Source organism: Benincasa hispida, chromosome 9 (genome assembly GCF_027475165.1).
Source record: "Benincasa hispida cultivar pf3 chromosome 9, pf3_genome.v1.1, whole genome shotgun sequence".
Lineage (NCBI taxonomy): Eukaryota > Viridiplantae > Streptophyta > Magnoliopsida > Cucurbitales > Cucurbitaceae > Benincasa > Benincasa hispida.
The window spans coordinates 78033659-78058219 of record NC_143486.1 but is presented as its reverse complement, the minus strand read 5'-3'; the positions used below and the strand labels follow the sequence as shown (position 1 = coordinate 78058219).

The following is a 24561-nucleotide window of genomic DNA, read 5'->3' as shown; positions in this document are numbered from 1 at the left end:
CCAAGATGTTTCGTATGACTGGCAAAGAAGTCCTCGAAGCTAATTTCCCCAACGTATTGCGACATTGGACGATATATGTCCGTGACAATACTTTTTCCCAAGTGTATCTTCCTGTGTGATTATTGAATCCGCAGACCCATGTTACTTCGCATTATAGAAATTGATGGCTAGCAAAACATGACACTTATCTCGAAGAATGGATACAACATTTAGTAGATAATACCTCTTCTCCTTTCACTAAATCTAAGGTTGTCAAAAAACCAAAAATGATATAGGAGGTAAATAGATTCATACGCTTGGAACTAGTGGATCTACTCCTGTGTATACTAAAGAAAGTCATAGTAGCAATGAAGACCGTCATTGGAAAAGATTTAGAAAGTCTGATAAACAGTTGATATGCGAAGAAGGATTTTTTGACAGAGTTCCAAGTGCTTCAAATTTTTTTGATATCACCACTCTCGAGGTAAGTGTTTGGCATCATTTTTTTACCCCTTTCCGTATCATCTCTTTGCTATTATTTGTTTACTTATAATTACCTTTGCTTTGCAGTCACCTTTAGATGATCATATCCTATACATCGAAGAAACCTCAAAATCTTTTGTGAGTCTAGATGATTCTACATTCGCTCGCATGGAAAATTTAAAGCACCGTTGGACACAATTGCGACTCCAACCCGTCCTCTTATGATTGATGAGTCACCTAGGTAGGTAAAAAAAACAATGTCCATGGTTGCTTCTAAGGTCTTCGGCTTTTGTATTTTCAACGTGATTTATGATGTTTCGACGTCTGTTTCGATCACATGGGAGACTATACATAAGAAAATCATGCAGACCCCTTTGATAAAGTCCTTTATCTTGAAGATGAAACCTACTAGATATTTGAAGCAATTTCTGACATTTGTGGTGCTAACCTTCCTTCTCTAAAAAAACTCGATGAATATTTTCGAAAGGTAGAGAAATATAACCAGTTATAATTGATGACTTGGAATTGGTGAATGTAATGTGCATGCATGATGATGTGCTACAAGCTCATGTTGCCATAAACTTGTAACGCAACATGTAATCTTATGCTGTGATGTTGCTCATGCACACTTTATGCGATACTACTTCTAGATATATGCGTTATTAATGAAATGCTTGTAGTATGCTATACGTTGTCACAAGTTTCCTTGCGCTGAAATCAAGTATAATTCCAACGCAAATTTCTCAGAGTAATCCGAGGTCGAACACAGGGATTGTTGTCGTTACCATGTTACATTTGTGATATATGTGACTGGTGTTTTTACAATTAATAAAGTGTGCGTTTGTACAGGAAATTAAATTGTGGTTAAGTAAAATTGTGCAGATAAACTAAAGTTGTGGTAATAAAATAAATTGTGATAAAAATAAACCTAAGCTAACTTGATGTAAGATACAAGATGCATGATATACATGATGCTGAGTTCGAGACTAACTGTGAAATTTATACAAAGGATCGTGGTATGCGATGGTAAGGCTTTATGGATGAATCAGAAGGAGAAAGAATAATTAGTACAAACGTCGCAAGTTTGTTAATTGCGTTAAAGATATAACTAAGGTTCCGCTTTCCCTTGCCGTACATCTCTCGGTGATCGGCCGCGTTCCCATATCTCTATGGTGAACAGGGATGCACGTGGTGAATACAAGGTTGCTTCCATCTCTGGAAGTACTTCTCGCTTTAGTGAACGCATTCTTCTCAACCCTCTCTTAATAGGCGGAATGGCATCTTCACTTATGCTTTCACAGGTAAAGATACCGTCTAGCATGCCTTGACTAAACATAATTATTTCCTTAACCCAATTAATTCATTTGCTCAATTATTGCTAATTATCCAAGGGATTAAGAAAATATCGTGGAGAAAGTCAAATATGGATGAACGGAAATAGGCAAATAGATGGAGATGGAAATGATCATAACATTTAATTATAGAATTAAGCGTCTGATACGTGGTGTGAATGATAGACTAAGAAGATGAATACAATTGATGATAAAGAGATAGAAACAAATATAGAAGAGTGTCAACGTCTTGACACAGATCTGGACGGTGGTTTTTCTTACTGGCGTGTGGAGTGGATGAACAGAGGAGCTTCCCTCTTAGGCTTGCTCGTCTAGTAGAAGTGACCTTCATACAGAGCTTCAACGGTGAGGATCGGAAGGATTATTGCCCGGAGACTCACCTCTTGGCCTTGTCTCTTAATTCTTCCCAGATCTACTCTGATTAGTCGCTCAACCAGTCTCTCTCTCAGATCAGTATATACACTTTTCTCTATATTCAAGCATCCTTTTTCAGTGGAATGGTCGGAGCTATTTATAGGCTAAACTTTGACTCTTTGTATTGTGGTTCCCACTTTATTGTTAAGGCAGTTCCTGAAATGGTGGAGTGAATATTCCTTCTGTTACGCAATCAATCCCATCAGAAATGCACAACAGTCAGCTGTACACTCGTCAGAATCCTCATTTACGTTGCTCTTTACATCTTTGATCGTTTGCCCGCATGCAGTGTTGTTTTTTATTACCGCATGCGGTTGAAGTTGCGTTGATCGCAAAACTCTTGATCGATTGTCGCATGCGCCGTCATTGCGTTGATCGTCTATTCATTCCTGAATGATGGGCGCAATGCGACGTAGATGCGTTGTTCTTTTTATCTTGAGCCATGAACGCATGCGGTGACTTGATTTCCTGGAAAACAGACTTGAAATATTCTTTTCTACCATCGTAATGGTGTCAGTGGGTGTATTGACGATAATTTATAATTCTCGCATTTCTTAGCCAATTTCTATACAATCGACACAACTTTCCTTGCTTTTGACCGCAATATCTAAATAAAATAGTATAAATAACTTGTATTTCTACAAGTTATCAGTAATCATCATTTTTTTTTCAATTGAGTCAGGCAGATAAAGATCGTCGACTGGAGGAAGCCAAGTTTGACTTAGAGAAGACGATATATGATGAAAGCAGCGTACTTGCCCAGAAGAAGGGACTTTTGGAGCGTGATTCTTGTGCATTGTAAGAAGAGAAAGAATTTTTAACCAAGCTAGAAGCTATCAAAGTTGAATGTGCTAAGATGTCCAAGTTTATTTTTGAAAGCGATAAAACTTTTAAAACAACATGAACTCAAAGCTTCTAAAATGCGAGAGAATATAAGTAATCTTGAAAGCACTCTTACTCTTATTGAGAAATATAACAAAACTTTGGAGATCCTTTGTGGAATGTTGGAGGCCACGCAACAGGAACTAGAGAACTACAAATGGGCACCATGAGCCAGCTTTATCTATTTTATTTAGTTGTGTGCAATCTATTGTAATGGCTTTATGGATTTGATCATCCCTAGCTTGGTTTTCCATTGCTAGATATGCTTTTCACAATGTTATGTTGACAAATCTTCTTACCATATGATTTTTTTTTAAAAAAACTTGACTGAGCCTAAAATTTTCATTTTAAGTTGCTACGTACCTTTTTAGAAATAGGGATCAAGTCATAATGTAGTTCGATACTTTTTTTTTTTGTCGTTCACCTTTTAAGCTCATGTAGGCCAGGAGCAACATGCAGTTTATACTCTTACGATAAGGAGTTTACTTTTTTTTTTTTTAACATATTTATTAAGTATAAAATTTATTAAGAAATTTGCCGGTAATTGGGCCAACTCTTAGTCCACCTTGATCAACGATCTTATATGCTCCATTTGTGTAGACTTCTTTAACTATGTAGAGTCCATCCCATTTAGGTGTGGACTTATTTCTTATATGCCTCGTCGTGATAATGGGCCTTCTTACTACAAGTACTAGATCACCAACTTGAAAATATTGAGGGTTCACGTGCTCACCAAAGGCTTTGGGCATTCATGCTTGGTAACATTCTAACGCCTGTTGAGCTTTCAGCTGCCTTTCATGAAGTGCTTCTAACTCTTGAAGATATAATTTGGCATCGTCTTCTGTGATCAACCTTTCTTGCACTGTCATTCTTAGTGACAAGATCTCTCTTTCTAGATGGAGGATGGTTTTCACTCCATAGAGAAGTGAATATGGTGTAACTCCTGTAAGGGTTCGATGAATAGTTTGGTAAACCCATATCGCTTCTCCAATCTTCTCTTGCTAATCTCTTTTCGACTTAAAGACAATTTTCTTCAATAGATTGCATAACGTCTTGTTGAATGCCTCTACCAACCCATTTGCAACTGTATTGTATATGGATGACTTGTATTGTTTGAACTTGAATTTTTCACATAATCTATCCATCAAGACATTGGAGAGTTGCCTCTCATTATCTATCACAATTCGATGGGGAATATTGTACCGTAGATGACGTGAGTACGGATAAAGTCCACTACGTTTTCCTTATTAGCTTCGCTCATGACGATGGCCTCAACCCACCTTAAAAAGTAATCAGTGATAGTGACGATGTAAGAATGTCCAGCTGACAACTTAGGTGTTATAGTACCAATAAGATCAAGTCCCTATGCTTCAAAAGACCATGAAACTATAGTTGGATGTAGAGGCTCATACGACTGATGAATGAAGTTTGTATGGTATTGACAAGTCTCATGCTTCTTTGCATATTCCATTGAAGTATTCTTGGACTCAATTGAAGTTTAGCCCAAAAACTAATATCAAATTGGATTGAATTATTTGATTCAATTCAACGGTCATGATGAATACACGTGGCATCCGCAGGAATTCGTCAATTTATATCTTCAATTTAAATTTGGGACACATATTAATTTTTAATTAATTCCAAATTCGATTATTTATAATTTTGTCATTAATTTAAAAAATTACTTAATAAATTGGTTAGAAATTTCAATAATTATGATTTATTTCATTCTTATTACTATGCGCACCTAATACTTGAACATAATTTAAAATTATTTGGATTAAATTGAAACAAAACATCCCAAACTTTTAAAAGCCATGTCGTGTTTAGGTTCGAATTATATATCACCGCACGTCATCCCATGACGAGAAAACAAGTCGGAAATAAGAGAATAGAATCCTGAAAATTTCAAGCAACCAAAATTTTAAATAAATAAAAACAGAGGGATTTCTTGTAATATCTTTCTCTCCTCGAGTTTCGTTTGGTCGTAACAACCCAACCAAGTCGCGTCAATGAAACGACACGCTGGCAGTGGGCCTAGTTTCTTAAGAAAACTGGACCCCATTTGCACATGTCTGAACCTAGACGTCATTCTGTCTATGTGAAACTTCTAGACTTTAGAGTGACACGTGTCGTTCACCCATCTCTATCTTTACCTACTTGTATTCCTCACGCTACCGGCTATTCCAGTCATCCGGTAAGCGCCTTCCTCTTCCTTCCTTTTCAGTCTTCCCACTCCCATCTTTGCATCCAGATTCATCGCCTCCTTCACTGCTAATTCTTAAACTCTTCTCCTATTAAACTGCATTTCCTTATTTTATTATAAAAAATAAAATCTATTTTCGTTTTCCATTTCTTCTACAGCGCGATTTTTGGACCTCAGATGGAAGTTTCTTCTTCGTCTACAAACTCTCGCCCTCGCCGTTCGTTCTTCCGCTACTGTCACTGTAGTTCTTTCAGGCGTTGTTGTCGCTGTTTCTGCTGCTTCTACTCCTATCCCTAGGTGCCTATCGAATTCCTTTTCTTCATCATCATTATCTTCTTCTTCTTCTTCTGTTATTAGGGTTTATGGATTTTCGCCACGCCCCATCGGATCTTTCTTTCCGGTTAAGTTCTCATACCACATCTTCGATATCTAGAAGTTCGACTGGTGACAATTCCAGCTATTTGTGCTCGACGGGTTCGAATTCGTCGTATCCATCAGAATTTCGTCACCAAAAGGATGAGAAGTTCGATTTGGTGAAGGGGGTTGTGGATGATGATAGCGAGGACGAGAAGTTTAGCCTTCTAGGGCAACCCTTGCGTGTGAAGAGGCAGAGAGACGCTCATTCATTTCTTAATCAGGATTCTGCGAAACGGGCTGCGGTCGCGGATGAAGCGAGCCTTGAGACGAGACGAGCTTTGGTTAGGGCATGGGGGAATCAGTCGATTCGGATTGCTGACCCGGAAATTCATAATATTATGGCGAAGGAGAGGCAGAGACAATGCAAGGGTATTGAATTAGTTGCTTCGGAAAATTTTGTGTGCAGGGCTGTGATGGAAGCCCTAGGCAGTCATTTGACGAATAAGTATTCTGAGGGAATGCCTGGCTCCAGATACTATACGGGTAATCAGTACATAGATGAGATTGAATTGCTTTGTTGTGCGAGAGCGTTGGCCGCTTTTGATCTTGATCCTGAAAAATGGGGCGTGAATGTCCAACCTTACTCTTGTACATCAGCAAATTTTGCCGTGTATACAGGTCTTTTGCTCCCAAAGGATCGACTTATGGGTTTGGATTCAACATCTGGAGGACATCTTAGTCATGGGTATTATTCTCCGGTTGGGAAAAAGATTTCAGCGACTTCTATATTCTTTGAGAGTCTACCTTATAGAGTGAACCCCCTAACTGGGTATGTTGACTATGATAAGCTTGAGGAAAAGGCGCTCGATTATCGTCCGAAAATACTCATCTGTGGGGGAAGTTCGTATCCACGCGAGTGGGATTATGCTAGGTGTAGGCAGATTGCAGACAAATGCGGAGCAGTTTTGATGTGCGACATGGCCCATATAAGCGGTCTTGTGGCAGCCAAGGTGTGTGGATTTATCTGATAGTATGGTCTTTGAGATTTGTGATTGAATTCTTTAAGTCAAGATATATGATTCATAATTCATGATTTATGATAAAGCTTGATTAAGGTAAATATGCGCTTGTCCTTGGGTGAAATTATTATAGTCCGTAAAGATAGCAATTTGAACTTTCCTCCCATTTTTGCTAATTCATATATCATATCATATTGGCAATCTAAAACTTAGTCCCACAACCAACTCATTCATGTAAGCCAAGTATGCCACTCATTTATTTATGTCTTTATGACTTTGTATTTGCTGCAGGAATGTGCTAGTCCGTTTGAATATTGTGATATAGTTACTTCAACAACACACAAAAGTCTCCGAGGGCCCAGAGGAGGCATTATATTTTTCAGGAGGGGTTTAAAATCGAGGAAGCAAGGCGTGCTTTTAACTCATGGAGATGACACTGGTACTGGTACTTATGATTTTGAGGACAGGATAAACTTTTCCGTTTTCCCGTCGTTACAAGGGGGTCCCCATAATAATCATATTGCTGCCCTGGCCATAGCGTTAAAGCAAGTAGCTTCTCCCGAGTACAAAGTATATATTCGACAGGTGAAGAAAAATGCGCAGGCTTTAGCATCAGCTTTATTGAGAAGAAAATGCAGATTGGTAACTAATGGTACTGACAATCATTTGGTGCTGTGGGATCTTACTCCTTTGGGACTAACAGGTACTGTACTTGGATATTTGCCTCATGGAGATAGATTGTTTGATTGCACTGTAGATTTCGAAGCTTCAAATCTTTGTTGGTAGCTCTTCTGGTACTATTGTGATTTGATTTTATATATTCCATTATGGTCTTGTAATGTGATAGGACCCTTCAGCAAATATAGTTAGATACTAACTTTTGGTGATTAGTTTTGTGCTTTCTGAGTTATCATGAATCGTTTATGCTGGACCATCAAGTTAACTTTTCTGGTTTATCTCTGGGGTTGATTTGATTGCCTTGTCCTGTCTCTATTAGATAAGACTGAAGGAATTAAAGCATGGCTGTTCCCCTTCCCCTGTTATGCAACCTGGCTTCTCACGCCATGCTAAAGTCGTAGGTTGATTACTTCTCAATTATTGGGGATGTCTATCTATGAGTATATCATTTAGAAAGAAATTTCCAACCTTTTTTCCTCTTTAATCATAATTCAGATTTTTTTTAAACACTTATTTCAATATTTACACAAGTTTGTACAGTGCAGAGGAAAATAACATCAGAGTCAAGACAACACAAATTCAAGTGAATGTTTTATTGGTTAAAGTTGCCCCTTGTGGGTTGTTAGGAAAAAGCGTCTGAGGTTGTATTGACAACTAATTTCTGATACTTTGATGTTTAATCTATGTTCCAGCCAAAAATTATGAGATGATCTGTGAGGCATGTCATATTACAGTGAACAAGTGTGCCATCTATGGTGACAATGGAGCCATTTCCCCCGGAGGAGTGAGGATAGGTATGTACTTTGTCTTATTTAGTGCTTACTCGGCCTTTTAAGCCCCATGATTCTGAGGACTGATTGCTCAGAGAGAAAATTTTGTACTAAAATTGCAACTCATAGGACTTCTTTTATTGTTCAGGCACTCCTGCAATGACAACCAGAGGTTGTCTAGAGGCTGATTTTGAGACGATAGCTGAGATTCTTCTTCAAGCAGCTCGGATCACAAAAATAGTCATTCGTAGAGGAAAGCTTGGGAAGTTACATAAAGATATCATGAAGAATTTACAGAACAACAACGATATTGTGGAGCTTCGGAACCGGGTTGAGGCCTTTGCTGCTTCATTTGCAATGCCAGGATTTGATATATGAATGTATGAGCCTCTTCCTTGCTTACACAACCCCTTCACTTGGTAACCCCAAATACGAATTCATGCCTTTGTAAATTATAGGAAACTACTTAGTACTGCACAAAGATCGAAGCTTGATATGTTTCATTCCTATTCATGTAACTAGGTGGATCTCAGGGTATAAGAGGAATTTTTCAAGTCAAATATCTCCCATTTACACGGTTGTTGTGGTGTCTCTGGAAAATTCAAACCACACACGAGCTGATTATTCTGTCGTGTTTGTTTGATGCAATGTATACAATATACTGTTTTGTCGCGATTTTTTTCCCCTTTTTTTTGTGTGTGTGTCAAGAGAGTGAACTTTATCCTACGTAAAAGTTTGTTCGATTGTAAATTTTCGTTTAAAGCAACAAAATAGTTGGAAGAGGCATGCCATCGCCAACAGCCGTCCACAGTGGAGCGGGGCTGTACTATAACTTTATTCCTTTTCTTAAAATAAAATTGGGAAAAATAGTTTTTTTCATCCCAATTTTTGGATTTAGTTTATTTAGTCTAGATTTCAAAATGTTATACATTTAATTTTTTTAATTTTAAGTTTAAAATATTATAATTTTATCTCTGACATTTGAATTTTGCTTTAATTTGGTCCCTATGTCGAGGTTTACAATTTTAATCTTAATTTTTTTTACTAAATATTCATTTATTTTTTTTGTCTTTTAAAGTTAATTTATATTAATAAATTAAAAAACATTAAATGAATCATAATTAATTAAATTTCATTATTTTTATCACTTTTAAAATTGAATTTAAAATTTCATTTTTAATTAATTAATAGAAATTGACGTCAATGATTGAAAGTAAGTATTTAATGAAAAATTGAGGTTAAAAATGTAAAATCTTGAAATTCATAGACCAAATTAAAACAAAATTTAAATTTTAAAAGTAGAATTGTAACATTTTGAGACTTAGAAATTAAATTGAAACAAAACTCAAAATTTAATGATTAAATTTGTAACATTCTAAAACCTAGGGACCAAATAGATATTAGAGCTAAAACCTAAAGAGTAAAAATGTATTATTTCCAATAAAATTTATGCACTCTCTGGAGAGGGATTACTGAAAATCAGATGAGAGATTGTGAAGTGTGAAAACGATGGAAAATGGGAGGATTGTGAAGCATGAAAACGATAGAGTTGGATTGAAAATTATTGGAACAAAATGAGTTTTGTATCATAACTCCAACAAAAAAAAACGCTCAATCCAAACATGAATTTTGGATTACATTACATTCCAATTCCATTACACCCAAACATAACAACTCCCTTTATTAAAAAGTATTAATTCTTTTAATACAAGCTTGTTGACATGAGTCTTAATAAGCCTTTTTAACGTATTGAAATTTGAAACTACCTTAAAATATAAAAATCTTTATAATTTTAGCCGAAAATTGATGCCTAGAAAATGTGGCTGTGAGTCTGTGACTAGAAATAGTGTGGCGATTTCGTAGTAAAAAGTATTAGAACCGATGTCTTCAACTTCACTCCTTTGAGGGACCAAAATGTAAAAATGATTAGAAGAACCAATGTCTTCAACTTCACTTCTTCATAATTTGATTAGACTTGGAGTCAATAAGAGGGGAAAAGATGCAAACACAATTGATTAAAGAGAGCTAAAATCAAACACGTTTTCTTTTTAATTAAAAGAAAAACAGAAAGATACAAATAAAGGATCGAAAAAGAAAACCCTTTCTATAATTACATTTCATCATTTTCTATGGAACACTTGGATTAACAGCCCAATCTTATATTTGACCACAAGCGTGTCTCGTACATGAACATGACAACAAAATTCTCTCCAACGAAATTATAGATTAACTGTACAACAAGCCACCAAAACCAATCTTACTCAGATTCAAACTCAAGAATTTTCAAAAATATTCAAATCATGAAAAAAAAAAAAAAAAAAGGATGATGAAGCTGAAATTTATGTCTTCCATAACCAGTGATCAAACTTTCCAACTATGGCTCCTTGTAAACAAATCCCTGCTCTTTTCACTAACAACCCATGTCTCTTTTGCAATGTCCGATGTCATTCTGCAGAAATCAGTGCCCGTTTCCATAACCAATCTCTCTCTGTTTTCTTCCTCCATTAGCCATTTCAAGCTCTTCTTCACCTTCACTTCTTCCTTTTCATCATCATCATCATCATCATCTTCTTCTTCTTCAGATTCTTCTTCCAACCATCTCTTTGCTGGAGCAGACCTACAACGCATAAGCAAAAGGGCGTTTTTGGGTGGTGCCATTGCTGCCTCAATCGATACATCATCATCACTACAGAGAATTTTGCTCTCTCTCTTTAACTCATTACTCCCATTTTCCTGTAAAACCATAAACCATTTAGAAAATGCAGTTCTTGAGCTCTCATTTTCATCAACACCCACCTGATTCCCTTGAGATTTTTCTTCTTCTTCCTCTTCTTCTTCTTCTTCTTCTTCAGTGGTGAAATCTGTTGCTGGGAAAGCTCTGAAACACCTAAAATCAAACCGTATGTTCCGTAAACACGTCAAGAATTGCATAATATCTTTCTTGAACCCTAAAGATTCAACCCAATGAAACCTCCTCCTCCGTAATTTCCTCCTATTATGAATTCTCTCTATCTCCTCCATCACCGATTGCCAGCTCTTGCTATTCTTCGGCCTGATCTTTATCTGCCCTGCACATGTCACTTTCGGCGACGACGGTTCCGATATCTCCGACCCCATCGTCTTCGCTTTGGCCCATACCACCGGACTCTCCGCCGACTTCCTCCGCCGGTGGTAATGGCGGTGACTTAAACGAAACTTACTGGAATCGGACCCTCTCGCTGGACTACAAAGTGGGTTTGGCATTAAAGCCAAATGCGACCGAGAAGGAAAACAAACCAACAAATCCGCTGAAGGGATTCCTTTATTCTCTCTACCCAATTTCATGGTGTCTTAGAAAAAAAAGATTTTTCAAGCATTAAGGGGGTTTTTGGGATGTGGGGTTTTTAAAAGACAAACCTTACAGAGAATCAGAAGGAGGAGAAGAAGAAGAAGAAAAAGGAGGGTCAGATTTCTGGTTATGGTTTTGGCCCCCTACTACTTTTTGTTGGGTGTGTGAGTGTTTACTTTATTATCTGTTAAAACTTCAAAACACTCCTTTTTGCCTGCCTTAGAAATGGAAAAAGAAAAAAAGAGTCAAAATTGAAGAACAGTGGGGGCTGTGCTTCCTTGGCCTTTACTTTTCGTCCAAATGGGTTTGAGAAAAAAAGGAGTTTTAGATGTAAAATTTATGGTAAAAGTTGGAAAAGGAGCACGAGGTTTGTTTCATTATCCAATCATACTCCCAACTTGCCTTTTTTATCTTAGAAAAAGTGTATATATATTTACTACTTTCTAGTTTCCATTTGATTTTTAAGGTGGTGTTAAGTATGAATTTAATATGTTAATAATAGAAAGTATATATTTGGAGTGTAAAGTTGTGAAAATAGAATTGCTGGATGAATGTGCAAAAGAGAGAAAGAAATGAGGAGTTTTTTCTTAATTGTGCAAACTTCAATAATCAAAAGTTAGTAGAGTTGAGTTATTTAACGCTTATAAAGTTGATGGGACCAAAATCCTCAAGCTTTAAAATGTTACAATTTTATTAGATTTAAATTTTGTTTCAATTTAGTCCCTAAGTTTTAAAATTTACACTTTTAATTTCGATTTTTTATTAGTGCTCACCTTCCGTTATTGATGTTAAATGTTTATTAATTAATTTAAAATAATTAGGAAATGACATTTTAAATTAAATTTTAATAGGGATGAAAAATGGTGAAATTTTGATCGATTACTTCTTCTTTAAATTAATAATTAATAAATATTAATACTAAATACGAAAAATGAGCCATTAATAAAAAAAAAAATTGAGGTTAAAAGCGTAAATCTTAAAATATAAGAATCAAATTGAAACAAAATTCAAATTTCAAGTGTAAAATCATATCCTTTCAAACTTAAAATCTAAAGAACTAAATATGTAACGTTTTGAAAATAAGACTCGAAATCTAGGAATGAAATATATAATTTTCTCTTTTTATTTCATGACATAACCACCACCCAACTGTTGTGTCCCACAGATATTATTCAAACGACAACAAGATATTCTCCTCTTTTTATCCTTTGTTTTCTCATATATTACAATACTGTCTCTTCCCCCACCCTGTTTCCTTTCCGCCTAATAATTTCCTCTTAGAAAAAAAAATCAAATCTTCCCAACTAACAGTCACATTTTGCTCTACGTTATAATTGTATGCTCTCTCTGATTTTTCCAGTGTTTTTCAATGGAAAATGCTTGTCCACGTGGACTGAACTTTCAAATCTGTTAGAGTCGTTTTGAACCAAGATTTTCGAATTCGGAAAATGATCGTCACATGAGAATGAGAGAAGTACAAGAAACGAACAAACAAGTCAAGGGAGGAAAAGACCACGAAATAGAAAGAAGTTGGACCGAAAGGCCCAACTTGACCACATCAACCTCGGCGGTAAGCTCCCCTCGGCCCTTGAGAGCTCACTTTTTGTGAGTTGGAATCTTTACTCTCTATGGCTGGTCTGAAAGAACTTATCCTAATCTTCTTTAGGTTTGGAATCCAAATCCACCATAATATAAATATGGGGTCATAGGCACACCCAAAGGCAAGTTCTTTTGCCTCTAGACTCTTTGCTAAATACTGACTTAAACACCAGAGGTTCTATGCCAAATACCACACCGGTGTTTTCTCTTTATGTCTTGCAAGTCGTTTTCCTTTCCCAAAATTATAAATTCACTATAGAAGACACGTGAATGTCATGCGAGTTTCCTTATTTGGATTTTGCCATCAACAAAGTTAAATGTAATGATAATAGATGTATTATTTATTTGAAATTATTGATTAATGTATCAATTAAACTTTAAATTTAACAAGTGGACCAATTTAAATTCAATATATATAATTCTCATACTTTTATAAACTAGTTTAGATACCAATATGAGCTTAGTATGATAGTAATTGACATAACTTTTCTCTTTAGAGGACGAAAATTTGGTTCCCATCATCGCAGTGAAGAATTATGTTCTCACTACTTTGGTAGGATTTTTGAAGCATACTTTTATTTAGGTGCTTTTTGTTTTTGTATTTTTTTTTTTTTTTGTTTGGAAGCTCATTATTGCGCCTTATGGACAAGAAACAAATTAGTATATCCTTCAAAGCTAAACATATGAATATGGGACGAAAATCATCCAATTACACACAAATTAAAAGAATCCTCCCTAGCCTTAGCAATACAATCAACTAAGGAATTACACAAAAGGGAAGCCAAAATAAGATCAATCCAATCAAAATTTTTAGCACACTCTTGAATCTCCTCAATTGAGCATCTAATTTCAGTTGATTTAAATAAATCAAATTAAATAGTTATAAAAATTACTAATATGTCTAAACTATTACTATTTCACTCATAGAATTTGAGATTTAAAATGATACAACTAGAAATATAAAAAAATAAATGATTCTATTGTACTTTTAAAAAGAATACACATGCTTACTTTTTTAAAACAAGAAGAAAAAGGGACTCTTTTCAGGCTTCTCCCTCTTCTATCCTAAAAAAGTTTAGTGGTTGGTGACATGCAAATATTATTGGTCTCTTCTTGGAGAAATATTTCATTTTCAATTAAGTCCATTTTGTTTAACCAATTATAGTTCAGTTCCTTATATTTTAATATTTTAAAACTTTCTGGAGGTTAAACGATGATAAGTTTACATATCATTCGATAGAACTCACCAAAATTTGGAATGGAATTTCGAATCCTTTTCCTTCAAAAGTCTAAGAAATTTCTCTTCCAAACTTTTATCAATACATTAAGTAAACTATCATGAGATCATCATTAGCTAATTTTAGTACCGGCTAATAAAAAATGTATAATTGAACCATAAAACTTCTTAAAAATAGGAACTAAAATAAATATACTTTACATATATTATATGCTATATTGGGTATATATGGAACTTAGATTTATACATTCTCATTTCACTTGAATGTTAAATTTTCATATGATGATGAGTATGATATGATTTTGGTAGCAATATATTTCCTTTGAAATGATGCAATGTTACTTTATTATTCCCTACCTATGATTGATTGATTTCAAATTTTTCTAAGAAAATAAATTGATTGATTTGAATAAAGTGGAAAATAGTTATAAGTTGAAAAGAGCATAGTTGTTTAAATTATATTTAAAGTGAGAATGCAATTATGGGGGTTGGAAAGCAATTGAGGGTTTTTTTTTTTTTTTTTTTTTTTTTTTTGTGGTGAGAAATTGGGCCCCTCTCGTGAGTCATGAGCATTGGATTTAAATGACTTTGTTTGCCTTTTGCTTTGGACTTTGGCCAATTATTATCAAACCCCACGCTACCTTCCATTTTCAATCTAAAACTATGGAAGGTGATAGTTTAATTAAAGAAATTATCTATGCATTTAGTGGCACGACCCTTTCCAAACATAGCTTAATTAGTGAGTCACTAATTATATTTACTATATTTTAAAGGTCGATAGTTCGATCTATCATCTCTTAATTGTTGAACTAAAAAAATTATATTTATTAGCAAACACTGAATTTGGTTAGTATGCTTTCAAATTATCAACCTCACTTCTTAACAAGAAAAAAATTATGTACTCGAATTATATGACTTAGTGGAGTATGCTCTTAGTATTTCACTTCAATAATCTCTATATATTTGAGGACCCTTTATATTTTTTGTTTCTATAGTTCAATGTACTTTTTTTTTTTTACGGTTTTCATTAACATACAATATTGACTTCTTTCGAGGAAATATCATATCAATGTCGGGTAGACTTATAGTAATATGATTTTTTTTCTTTCCCTTTTTTTGCATGTGAATGTAATTTTGATGTGTTGTGGGTGTGACCACAAGAGCATAAACTTTTTGTTAGTTATCATCCTTCTTTCATAGTTTTAATTTATTTCATCATTTTCCATAATTTACGCATACTTTTATATTGTTCACATAAACAGGTCTTGTTATAAATTTTTATTTATACTCTCTCTAGAATAATACTTGGGTAAAAAAAAAAAAAACTTACTCATATATATATATTAAAAAAGATAAGTTTGTCACATGACAACACGTATTTAGAGGTTGCACAAATATGAGTTTAGTTGATAATGCACCCAAGTATTTTTCTCTCTCTATGGATTTCTTATCTCTCGGCCCATACAATAATATTGCAATTGTCCTAAAAAATAATAAAATTTCTCTTTTATCTATTTTTTTTTAACACAAAATAAGATGCATATAAATGTTAGGATTTGTTCTTAAAGAAATAGTAGGGTCAGGATCATATAAGTCATTACTAATTATGAAAATTAATACTAAAAATGATTGCCTAGTAGTTTTGATCTCCGATTCATAAATAAAAATGACAAGAAAAAAGAATTGCCATAATTGAGTAGTCCCATTTTATTTGACACTCGTTCTTAATATTCTACCTCGTCACTTATTAGTTATTATTTTAAACCAAACACTTATTATTTATTATCATCATTATTTGTACTAACTATGGTACATTTGTTAAAGAAACAACGTAAAATAATATTAGTTATTATTTTAAACCAAACACTTATTATTTATTATCATCATTATTTGTACTAACTATGGTACATTTGTTAAAGAAACAACGTAAAATAATTAAATTTCTTTCGGCACATAAATTGTATTATTTATTGCATATGTAATTTCAAATATTCTAAATTGTTAAAGACACTAGTAGGTTAGTTGAGGTAAGTTCAATTTGAAGGTATTACAGTTTTTTTAATATAAATAAAAAGGAAAGATTATACTACAAATTTATTGCTTATTAACACAAATGTCTATAAGTTGATTTATAATATTTTGCCGTGCGAGTTAAATTGCTGTTATTTTTGGTTGATTCATACATTTTTTATTGATCCAATTACTATCTATTTTTGGATAAATATTTTCCAGCAAAATGTAGAAAGACGAGATAAAATTGTGGGGAAAAAAAATTGTAATTGACGTCGTTTTCCCCTTGACAATCCAATTTCTTCTTCTCTACGGGGCGTTTGAAGATTTGAAACTGAAAGTTTCTCATCTTCAATCGATTACTTCATCACATTGCGAGATAAGAATTGTTCAAGTTATTCCTTAGAAAGAGTTTCTTCATATCGAATCGAGATCTCTCTCTTTCGGGATGGAAAGCTTGATGAACAAGATTCGCAAATTGGACGCCTATCCGAAAATCAGCGAAGATTTTTACAACCGTACACTTTCCGGTGGATTTATCACTATCGCTTCCTCCATTATAATGTTATTGCTCTTCATCTCCGAGCTTCGTACGTTCTTCGCTATCTATATTTTCTCATTTTAATTTCTGCATGCAGCATGCTACGTTTCTTTTGGGAGTTTTCTCCATACACATTTTGGAACTTACTTAGCTCAATTTGGCAAAATCCAGGAATGAAATGATGTGCAGTGACCTTCGAATTATTTTATGCATAGGTTGATAGTTTCTTATTCGCAAAATAACTGAGTTCATTAGTGAAACTGTTTCCAGATGTTTGGATGAGTTTGTTTAACGAGTAATTAAATTTGTAACTTCCTTATTAAATGTTATTTGTATTCCTTGGCATTTTCCTATTATCTTGTTTCTGTTTCCTTCTCTTTCCTATTTTAGAACATGTGTGAGCTTGCTCTTCTAATTTCAGGTTTGTATGTCCATACTGCAACAGAAACAAAGCTTATAGTTGATACTTCAAGAGGAGAACACTTACGTATCAATGTAATTTTCCTGCCAAATGGAAACTTGTTATTGATTTATTAATTAGTTTATGTAGTATATTTCGAGTTAAATTTTTGGTCAATCAGGATTACTTGATATAACCCTACAGTGTTTTCTACTCTGCTCACAAGGGTTTGCCTGTTAACACAGATTTATTTATTTTTTGATTCTATTATTTTTTACTATTATTTCCTTGGAAATGCTCCTGGACTTGCGCTTGAATGTGCATCTACATAATATTCCGATTTGATGTGCAGTTTGATGTAACATTTCCTGCACTTCCATGTTCTGTTCTCAGTCTTCATGCTATGGACATTAGTGGAGAGCAACACCTTGATGTGGTATGCCATCTCTAAATCCGAAATGTAAATGATTGTTGGTTCTGTATCATTCAGTTCTGTGTGCAAGAAAATTCACATATAAACAGTGTTGGCACTTAGGATCATTTGGTTAATGTTAACAGCTAAATACTAAATTTCCTTCTAATGTCTTTTAATTATGCAGAAACATGATATTGTAAAGAAAAGAATAGATTACCTTGGGAATGTAATAGATTCAAGTCCAGATGGGATCGGATCCTCTGTGGTATATAAATCTTTTTTTGCACTGTCTTTCCAATAACTGTTCACCTTTCTGGATAGTTTCAAAAAAGGCTACATCCTTTTGCTTCATTTATATGAACAATAATAGGATCAAGACCAGCTGGTGTTGCTAATGAGCAGGATTTTTCATGATTACTGATTTTGGTACATTGCACTGATAACTATAAGATCACTGAATAATGAGTTGCTTCCTTTCTCCCTTGTTATAGATTCTGTTTCTACTTCATGCAGATTGAAAGGCCTTTACAGAAACATGGTGGCAGACTCAAGCAGAATGAGACGTATTGTGGTTCCTGCTATGGGGCAGTAAGTGCATACGTCATGTTTTGGATTTTTGTTTTGGAACAATGTTTAATTGCATTTTCAAGTTCTTTAAGAGAAATCCAGTATTGCTCTACTTCAGAGGTATTAATGAGTACATCAGTAGTTTACTCGTTCTTGATCGGACTAGCCTGCCAATTCAAAATTTGATAACATGGCCAATTAAGACTACTCTTGCTATATCTGCCTTTCCCATTTATCTTGAAGCTTAATTTGATTTGCTGATTTGATCAGTAAAAGTTTGAAATTGTGTAATTGAATTAACTGCTAATTGTATTATTTTTATGCTTTTTCCCCTTTGTTCTATTTTTCAGTCAGATGAGGATTGTTGTAATTCTTGTCAAGATGTGCGTGAAGCTTATCGTAGTAAAGGTTGGGCTCTGTCTCATCCAGATCTAATTGACCAGGTTGGGATACTTTCTGGATAAAAGCATACAATACGTTTCTTTGAGATGCAAATTTCATTTTAAATTTTGAGTTCATTTGACTGTTTGAAATCTATTCAAATAAACTAAATGGTTTTCCTGACAGGTCAGTTTTATGATAGTTCTGACAATTCGTTTCTTATATTGTAAATTCAATTGATAAAACCTAAATGTATTGAAATATAAAAGATAGAATTACCATATAACTCCCCCAAGTATTCTAAGGTACTTGAAATCTCCCTTTCTTGAGATGCCACTCCAACCTAAACCACTAAAAATTACCAAATTCACTCTTGCCCCCTCACACTATTTATAACAAATCACCATAAAAATGGTAGGCCTTAGCCTTCAATTTTATTTATCAACAACCGAAGAAGGATTCGAGAGCTTCCCAATCTCTCCCAAAGTATTCCAAGGAAAACGTTAACAGAATATTCAGCAAAAAAGATATCCCCCTATAAAAAACAATATTCCCGGGCCCACCCGCTAACCAACTAACTACCTCCTGAAATTCCCCCTCTCTTATGCTTTTGCATATAGACTTTAATTCCCGGGTCCCTAACAAAAAACTCCCTTAGCTAAATTATTAATATACCCTCAGTATCCTTATAACATTCTTAATTCTATCCTAATAGCATTCCTATCATACTCGGAGATGATTGAAGTTGCATCATTGGATATGGTTAACACACTAATCATAGTGAATAATAATAGTCCTAAGTTAAATTGCTCAAAACAAAAATCCCTTCAACTTGCCAATTTTCATTGGGGTTTATTTACTAAAAAATTTAACGAAGCCCTTCTCAGTGGTCTATTTTCACTTTAGGGAAATTTAACATTCAGTTGATTTCAACCTAATTTACTTGGGCATTGCGGTATTATATTATTTCTTGTTTTTAGAACTTTTGAATTGTAAGATTGGATTACACCTTTTTTCAGTGAAATGGAATCTGTCGTATCTTGATTTATTTATACTTTCAGTGCAAACGAGAAGGTTTCTTTCAAAGGGTGAAAAATGAAGAAGGTGAAGGATGCAATATATATGGGTTCTTGGAAGTTAATAAGGTGGCTGGAAATTTTCACTTTGCACCTGGAAAAGGCTTTCAATTATCGTACTTCCAGATTCATAATCCATTAGCATCATTTCAGTGGGATACTTTTAATGTAAGCAACTAGTTTGAAATGAGAAATTTGCTACATTTCTTTCCAGGTTACCATCTCATTTTTTTATAATATTCTTCAGATAAGCCACAGAATTAACAGATTAACTTTTGGAGATGATTTTCCAGGTGTTGTAAATCCTCTCGATGGGTAGGCTCCTTTTTGTTTGTTCGAAGTTTAGTAAATAATCATTTTACCTCAAAATAATTGTGGTATTTTCCTCACATTCTTTCCTTTTTTTTTTCCCTTCTACCTCTGCTTCAAGTGTGCAATGGAGTCAAGGAACACTAAGTGGAATGTTCCAATATTTTATCAAGGTTGTTTTAAGTGTGATATCTTTTGTGTCCTCCCCCCCTTGTTCTCTGGAATTGACATTTCCATCAATTCCATTTCTATTGTTCTGCAGTTTAGAGATCAGTTGGTTGGTTTTTTTTTTACTTGAGAGATACATTTCTGAATTTTCTTTGCAGGTTGTGCCTACCGTTTACAAGGATGTGAATGGAAAGGCTATTAAGTCAAATCAGGTTGAGTTGACCTTGAATGTTTTTCTGTTTCTAGTTTCTAACTTTCGGATGGTTCTGTTGAACTTGCCATTTAAGATCCTGCATTGGAAGTGCAGTTCTCTGTAACTCAACACTTGAGGGGCATAGATGGAGAAAGTTTCCAGGCTCTTCATGGAGTTTTTTTCTTCTATGACCTGTCTCCCATAAAGGTGGGATCTCTACTTTTATTCTAAAGTTTGTTGCAAAGACCCCTACTTCCAATCTTTATACAATGCTTTGCTTCAAGCTCCTTGTTGGCTTTTGGCTTGTGGTATTACATCGCAGAATTTGTCAGGTGTCTTAACTACCCAATTATATTGCATTTTTCAGGTGACATTCACAGAGGAGCAGATCTCATTCTTTCACTTCTTAACAAATGTATGCGCTATAGTTGGAGGTAATTTACAAGAGTTACTTGAACCTCTATCAGTTGATCAAATAATTTATCTAAGCTTGTAGCAGTGGTTTAACCCCCCAACACATACACAGAAAGAACTACGACCATTTTTCCTTTTTCACTCGATCCAACTTTTCATGATTCATTCCTTTCTTCTTCTTCTTCTTCTTCTTCTTCTTCTTCTTATTATTATTATTATTATATATTTAATGGAATAATGGAAGCATTCATCCTCATATAATGTGTTCACAGTTATAAATACTTCCTTTTGTTTCGTCATGCCCTTTGCGCTCTTGCCAAGTTTCATCTGCTCATAGTCATGATACATTGTCTCCATTTTACATGGCCTCATTTTTTATTGCCTTCTGCAGGAGTTTTTACTATTTCGGGGATATTAGACTCCATTATATATCATGGTCAAAAGGCAATCAAGAAGAAGATGGCACTTGGCAAATTTATTTGAACATCGGTACAGTTGAAGACAATCAAATCGTGAGATAAATATGCAGGATGATTCTTGCCGTTGGCTGCTGCTTTTGATCTCAACTTTCCTGATGATTCCCTTCCATCAATAGTTTAGTTTCATCTCCGCTCATATTACATCTTAAATGCTTTTCTGTTTATTTTTTTTCCTAGCTTCCCGGATACTAATTTCTTAGTGCTCAAATAGTGTGAATATTTTCCAGAAAGGTAAATAGGTTAGTGGGGCCATTAATTTTTCCCTGATACTTTGTACGAACTTGGAAGCATACAGATTAAATATTAGGCTTTTTTTCCCCCTTGGAAAGTATACAGGTTTAGTAGAATAAAGCATTTTGTAATGACCTGTTACAAAGATATAAAGCACCTACCCTTTAAGAAAATGAGATCGACCTGAATTTTTTTAAAAAAAAAAATCCATTTTATTATGAGTGGGACTGTTTTTCCGGTTCTGTAATCTAGTTATTCAAGCGTTGTTTGTTGTTTTTGCTTGCCTACATATAAAGTTATGCTTTGTCGATGTTAATATTGATATTACGAAGTGTTGAACTAACCATTTGTTTAACTGCAAATTTTAGACAATATAACATACCAATAAAAAAATGAATACAGTTACTACAACTGAAGAGAAAAAAGAATACCAAAATTAAATCATTCACGGTCTAGCAAGAAAAAAACCAGCTGACCATGGACATTTACATGATATTGACACAATGCCCATTTAAAAGAATATGAGCCTTGAGCCTCGGCCTGCAACCTTCAATAAAACTCTGTTGCAGATGCCCTTGAAGATTCCGATCAAATTATTAAGGTAAGATCGATGCCCAATCGATCTCAGAAGGATATTTTTCTAGCATTGAATTCTCCCGAGCTTGATTCTGATCCCATGGCAACTCTGTGAAGTCAGGAAATGTAAGATCTGATAGAGGTGAAGACGCTTCAGACCCGTCGCTCTCTGTGACAGCCCTTGACGAGGAGTTCTCCACCTTCACAGCTACTGTTTCCGCGGCCATGGAGCAGGATTGGGACCTTGACTTCTTAGCTGCACTAACAGGCCTCTTTGAGTTGCCTTGTTTCTGCGGCTTGGCCAAGTTATCACAAATTACTTGGAGCTTTGCAGCTACTGAGGAATGTAGAGGCCTGTACTCGCCGAATTCGCCTTCAACACAGGAGCCTTGGTGCTTGAGGTTGGGGAAATTAAGTCTGGCAGAGTCCCCTCGAAGCTTGAAGGCTGCTTTGTCATATGCCAAGGCAGCTTCTTCAGCAGTGTCAAAGGTACCGAGCCAGAGCCGAGTTCGGTTCCTTGGGAGTCGGATCTCGGCCACCCATTTTCCCCAATGCCGTTGCCTGACACCTCTGTAAAGCTTAGTGGGTTTTGAAGACGAACCCACTTGCTTCATTGGGATGGGCTTGGGGGTGAGGAAGCTGCGCGTTTGTTCTTCATAGCAGGATGGTGGTTGATGGTTTTGTTGCCCCCAAGCAAAGGCTAGTGGGGTTTGGTTTTGAAGAAGATTGATTTGAGGTTGGGAATGGGGGATTTGAGTTGATGATAACTGATGGGGTCCAATTGTGAATGGCTGTTCGAAACCAATGTGGTTTTGTGTCGAGAACCCATCTGAAAATACTGGGTTCATCGAAGTGGAGCAGCCATTTGAGTACAAAGTGGACTGTTGAGGGGCTGAGTGAGAGAAGTTGAGGTGGTGGGTGTCGAAGGAAGAAGAATAAGGAGGGAGATACGCTGTTGGTGAAGAAGAAGAAGAGAAATTTGTAGAGAGAGAGGAAGCAGAAGAGGAAGCAACTTTAATAAAAGGTACAATTGCTTCCATTAGTTCACCACCGAAGTGGTCTGTCTGTGGTCCTTCATTGTAGAAATCCATGGCAGCTGCCATTACTTTCGATGGTTCGCCAAAATGAAAGAACCCAAAACCAAAATGGAAAAAAAAAAAAAAAAAAAAAAAATGTATTTCCCTACAGATGAACCTGGTTCTTGTTAAAATAGAAAGAACAGGCCACAATTAAAAATATCAAAGAGGTCTGAAAATAGACAACCCCTTCAACTTCAAAAAAAAGAAAAAAACAGAAAGAAGAAAAGAAAACCAAACCTTGAGGGACTAAAATTCACCCTCCATGCGGATTGATCATTAGAAGAAAAAGAACGAAAAAGAAAGCAATAAAAAACAAAACCAAAGGAATTAAACTATAGAAAAATGAAAAGTAAGACACAAATCCTGGATCTCGATTCTGAAAATACCTGGCTTTGCACAATCCTAAGTTTGGTTATTGTTCATTCCCGAAAAACAAACCCAAAAACCAGAACCTGAAAGACAGATAATTAACAGAAAGGGATACAGAGAAGCGGGGAGTTGCAGAAGGGGGGAAGAAGAAGAAGATGAAGAAGAAGAAACTTCAAACTGATTTTTTTCTCACACACTATTGCTTTTAGTTTTTTTAGCTTATTCTGAAGTCTCGCTGTCTCTCCGCCTACAATGCCTATTCCCCACGAGCTTCCCCCATTTTATAAGCCTCCAAAGCTCTAAAATCACAGCGTTTAATAATCTCAATTATCCACCGTAACTTAGCTTCATAATCACGCTCATCATCTCTGATTCTCCTCAAAGTTCCGTTGACCAATAAACTCTCGTGTTCACACTTACTGACTAATGACTTTACTCTTTCTTTTGCTTTGCAGGTAATCAATTCATCCCCCTTCTGACAATTCTTGTTTCTGCTTCAAATCTTGTCCGTTGGATATCGTCGGCATGAAACTGGTGGATGGCTCCGATTGAATTACTCAACCTGGGAGCCCACACGGTTTTCTAAGTTTTGTGTCAGTTTATTGGATTACTTGACATCCTGAATTTATAGCAAGTGGGCCAATGGGTAAGTGGAAATTTTGAATTCTCTCTTTTTGTTGTGTAATTATGACTCTTAATTCTTTCACTAATGATCCTAATCTAAAAGACTTTTCCCTTCGCACATCATTTTAACGTGTATTAGAAAAAGGGGAGGCTCCAGAATTTGAATTTTTTGTTTTCTTTTTATGGTTGCTTTACTTTCCACCTTAATCGCCTCCACAATCACCCGCCAATCGTGATTATAGTAAAAGTGATGATGTCAGTTACTTGATCTCAAATGAAACGATTTTGTTTATGATAAAATTAGTTTGGCTGCTGAATTGATGTTTTTATTGATTTGATTAGGTAAAATTGCTGTTTTTTGTTCTAAATATATAGTATTTACTTCCGAAAAATAACAACATGATCATATGGGTGGATAATAATAA

General features: G+C 35.1%; 4 protein-coding genes across 7 annotated transcripts; 2 read left to right on the top strand and 2 right to left on the bottom strand.

The window, feature by feature from the left end:
• The first annotated feature begins 5364 nt into the window (after positions 1-5364).
• LOC120085807 (serine hydroxymethyltransferase 7-like) lies at positions 5365-8815 on the top strand. Of its 2 annotated transcripts, XM_039042006.2 has the most exons (5): positions 5365-6683; positions 6984-7395; positions 8063-8164; positions 8289-8520; positions 8663-8815. In XM_039042006.2, the coding sequence occupies exons 1-4, from the start codon at positions 5679-5681 to the stop codon at positions 8516-8518; spliced, it is 1749 nt and encodes a 582-aa protein (XP_038897934.1). In that variant the 5' UTR covers positions 5365-5678; the 3' UTR covers positions 8519-8520; positions 8663-8815. The 2 variants fall into 2 exon arrangements, with proteins under 2 accessions (XP_038897934.1, XP_038897933.1); XM_039042005.2 differs by having other exon boundaries at positions 8289-8815.
• A 1340-nt stretch (positions 8816-10155) lies between these two features.
• Positions 10156-11833, bottom strand: LOC120086198 (uncharacterized). The gene has a single exon (XM_039042735.2). The coding sequence runs from the start codon at positions 11462-11464 to the stop codon at positions 10502-10504; it is 963 nt and encodes a 320-aa protein (XP_038898663.1). The 5' UTR covers positions 11465-11833; the 3' UTR covers positions 10156-10501.
• A 4495-nt stretch (positions 11834-16328) lies between these two features.
• On the top strand, positions 16329-24259 carry LOC120087070 (uncharacterized). 3 transcript variants are annotated; one of them, XR_005484411.2, is made up of 14 exons: positions 16329-16904; positions 17277-17350; positions 17608-17691; positions 17855-17935; positions 18184-18258; positions 18588-18680; positions 19680-19862; positions 19942-20009; positions 20125-20176; positions 20330-20383; positions 20479-20571; positions 20732-20798; positions 21170-21372; positions 23968-24259. XR_005484411.2 is itself a non-coding variant. In XM_039043918.2 (13 exons), the coding sequence occupies exons 1-13, from the start codon at positions 16763-16765 to the stop codon at positions 21259-21261; spliced, it is 1158 nt and encodes a 385-aa protein (XP_038899846.1). In that variant the 5' UTR covers positions 16329-16762; the 3' UTR covers positions 21262-21616. The 3 variants fall into 3 exon arrangements, 1 of the variants encoding a protein (XP_038899846.1); XR_016532147.1 differs by lacking the exon at positions 17855-17935; XM_039043918.2 differs by lacking the exon at positions 23968-24259 and having other exon boundaries at positions 21170-21616.
• On the bottom strand, positions 21835-23826 carry LOC120087071 (ethylene-responsive transcription factor RAP2-13-like). The gene has a single exon (XM_039043919.2). The coding sequence runs from the start codon at positions 23165-23167 to the stop codon at positions 22085-22087; it is 1083 nt and encodes a 360-aa protein (XP_038899847.1). The 5' UTR covers positions 23168-23826; the 3' UTR covers positions 21835-22084.
• Positions 24260-24561: the final 302 nt, after the last annotated feature.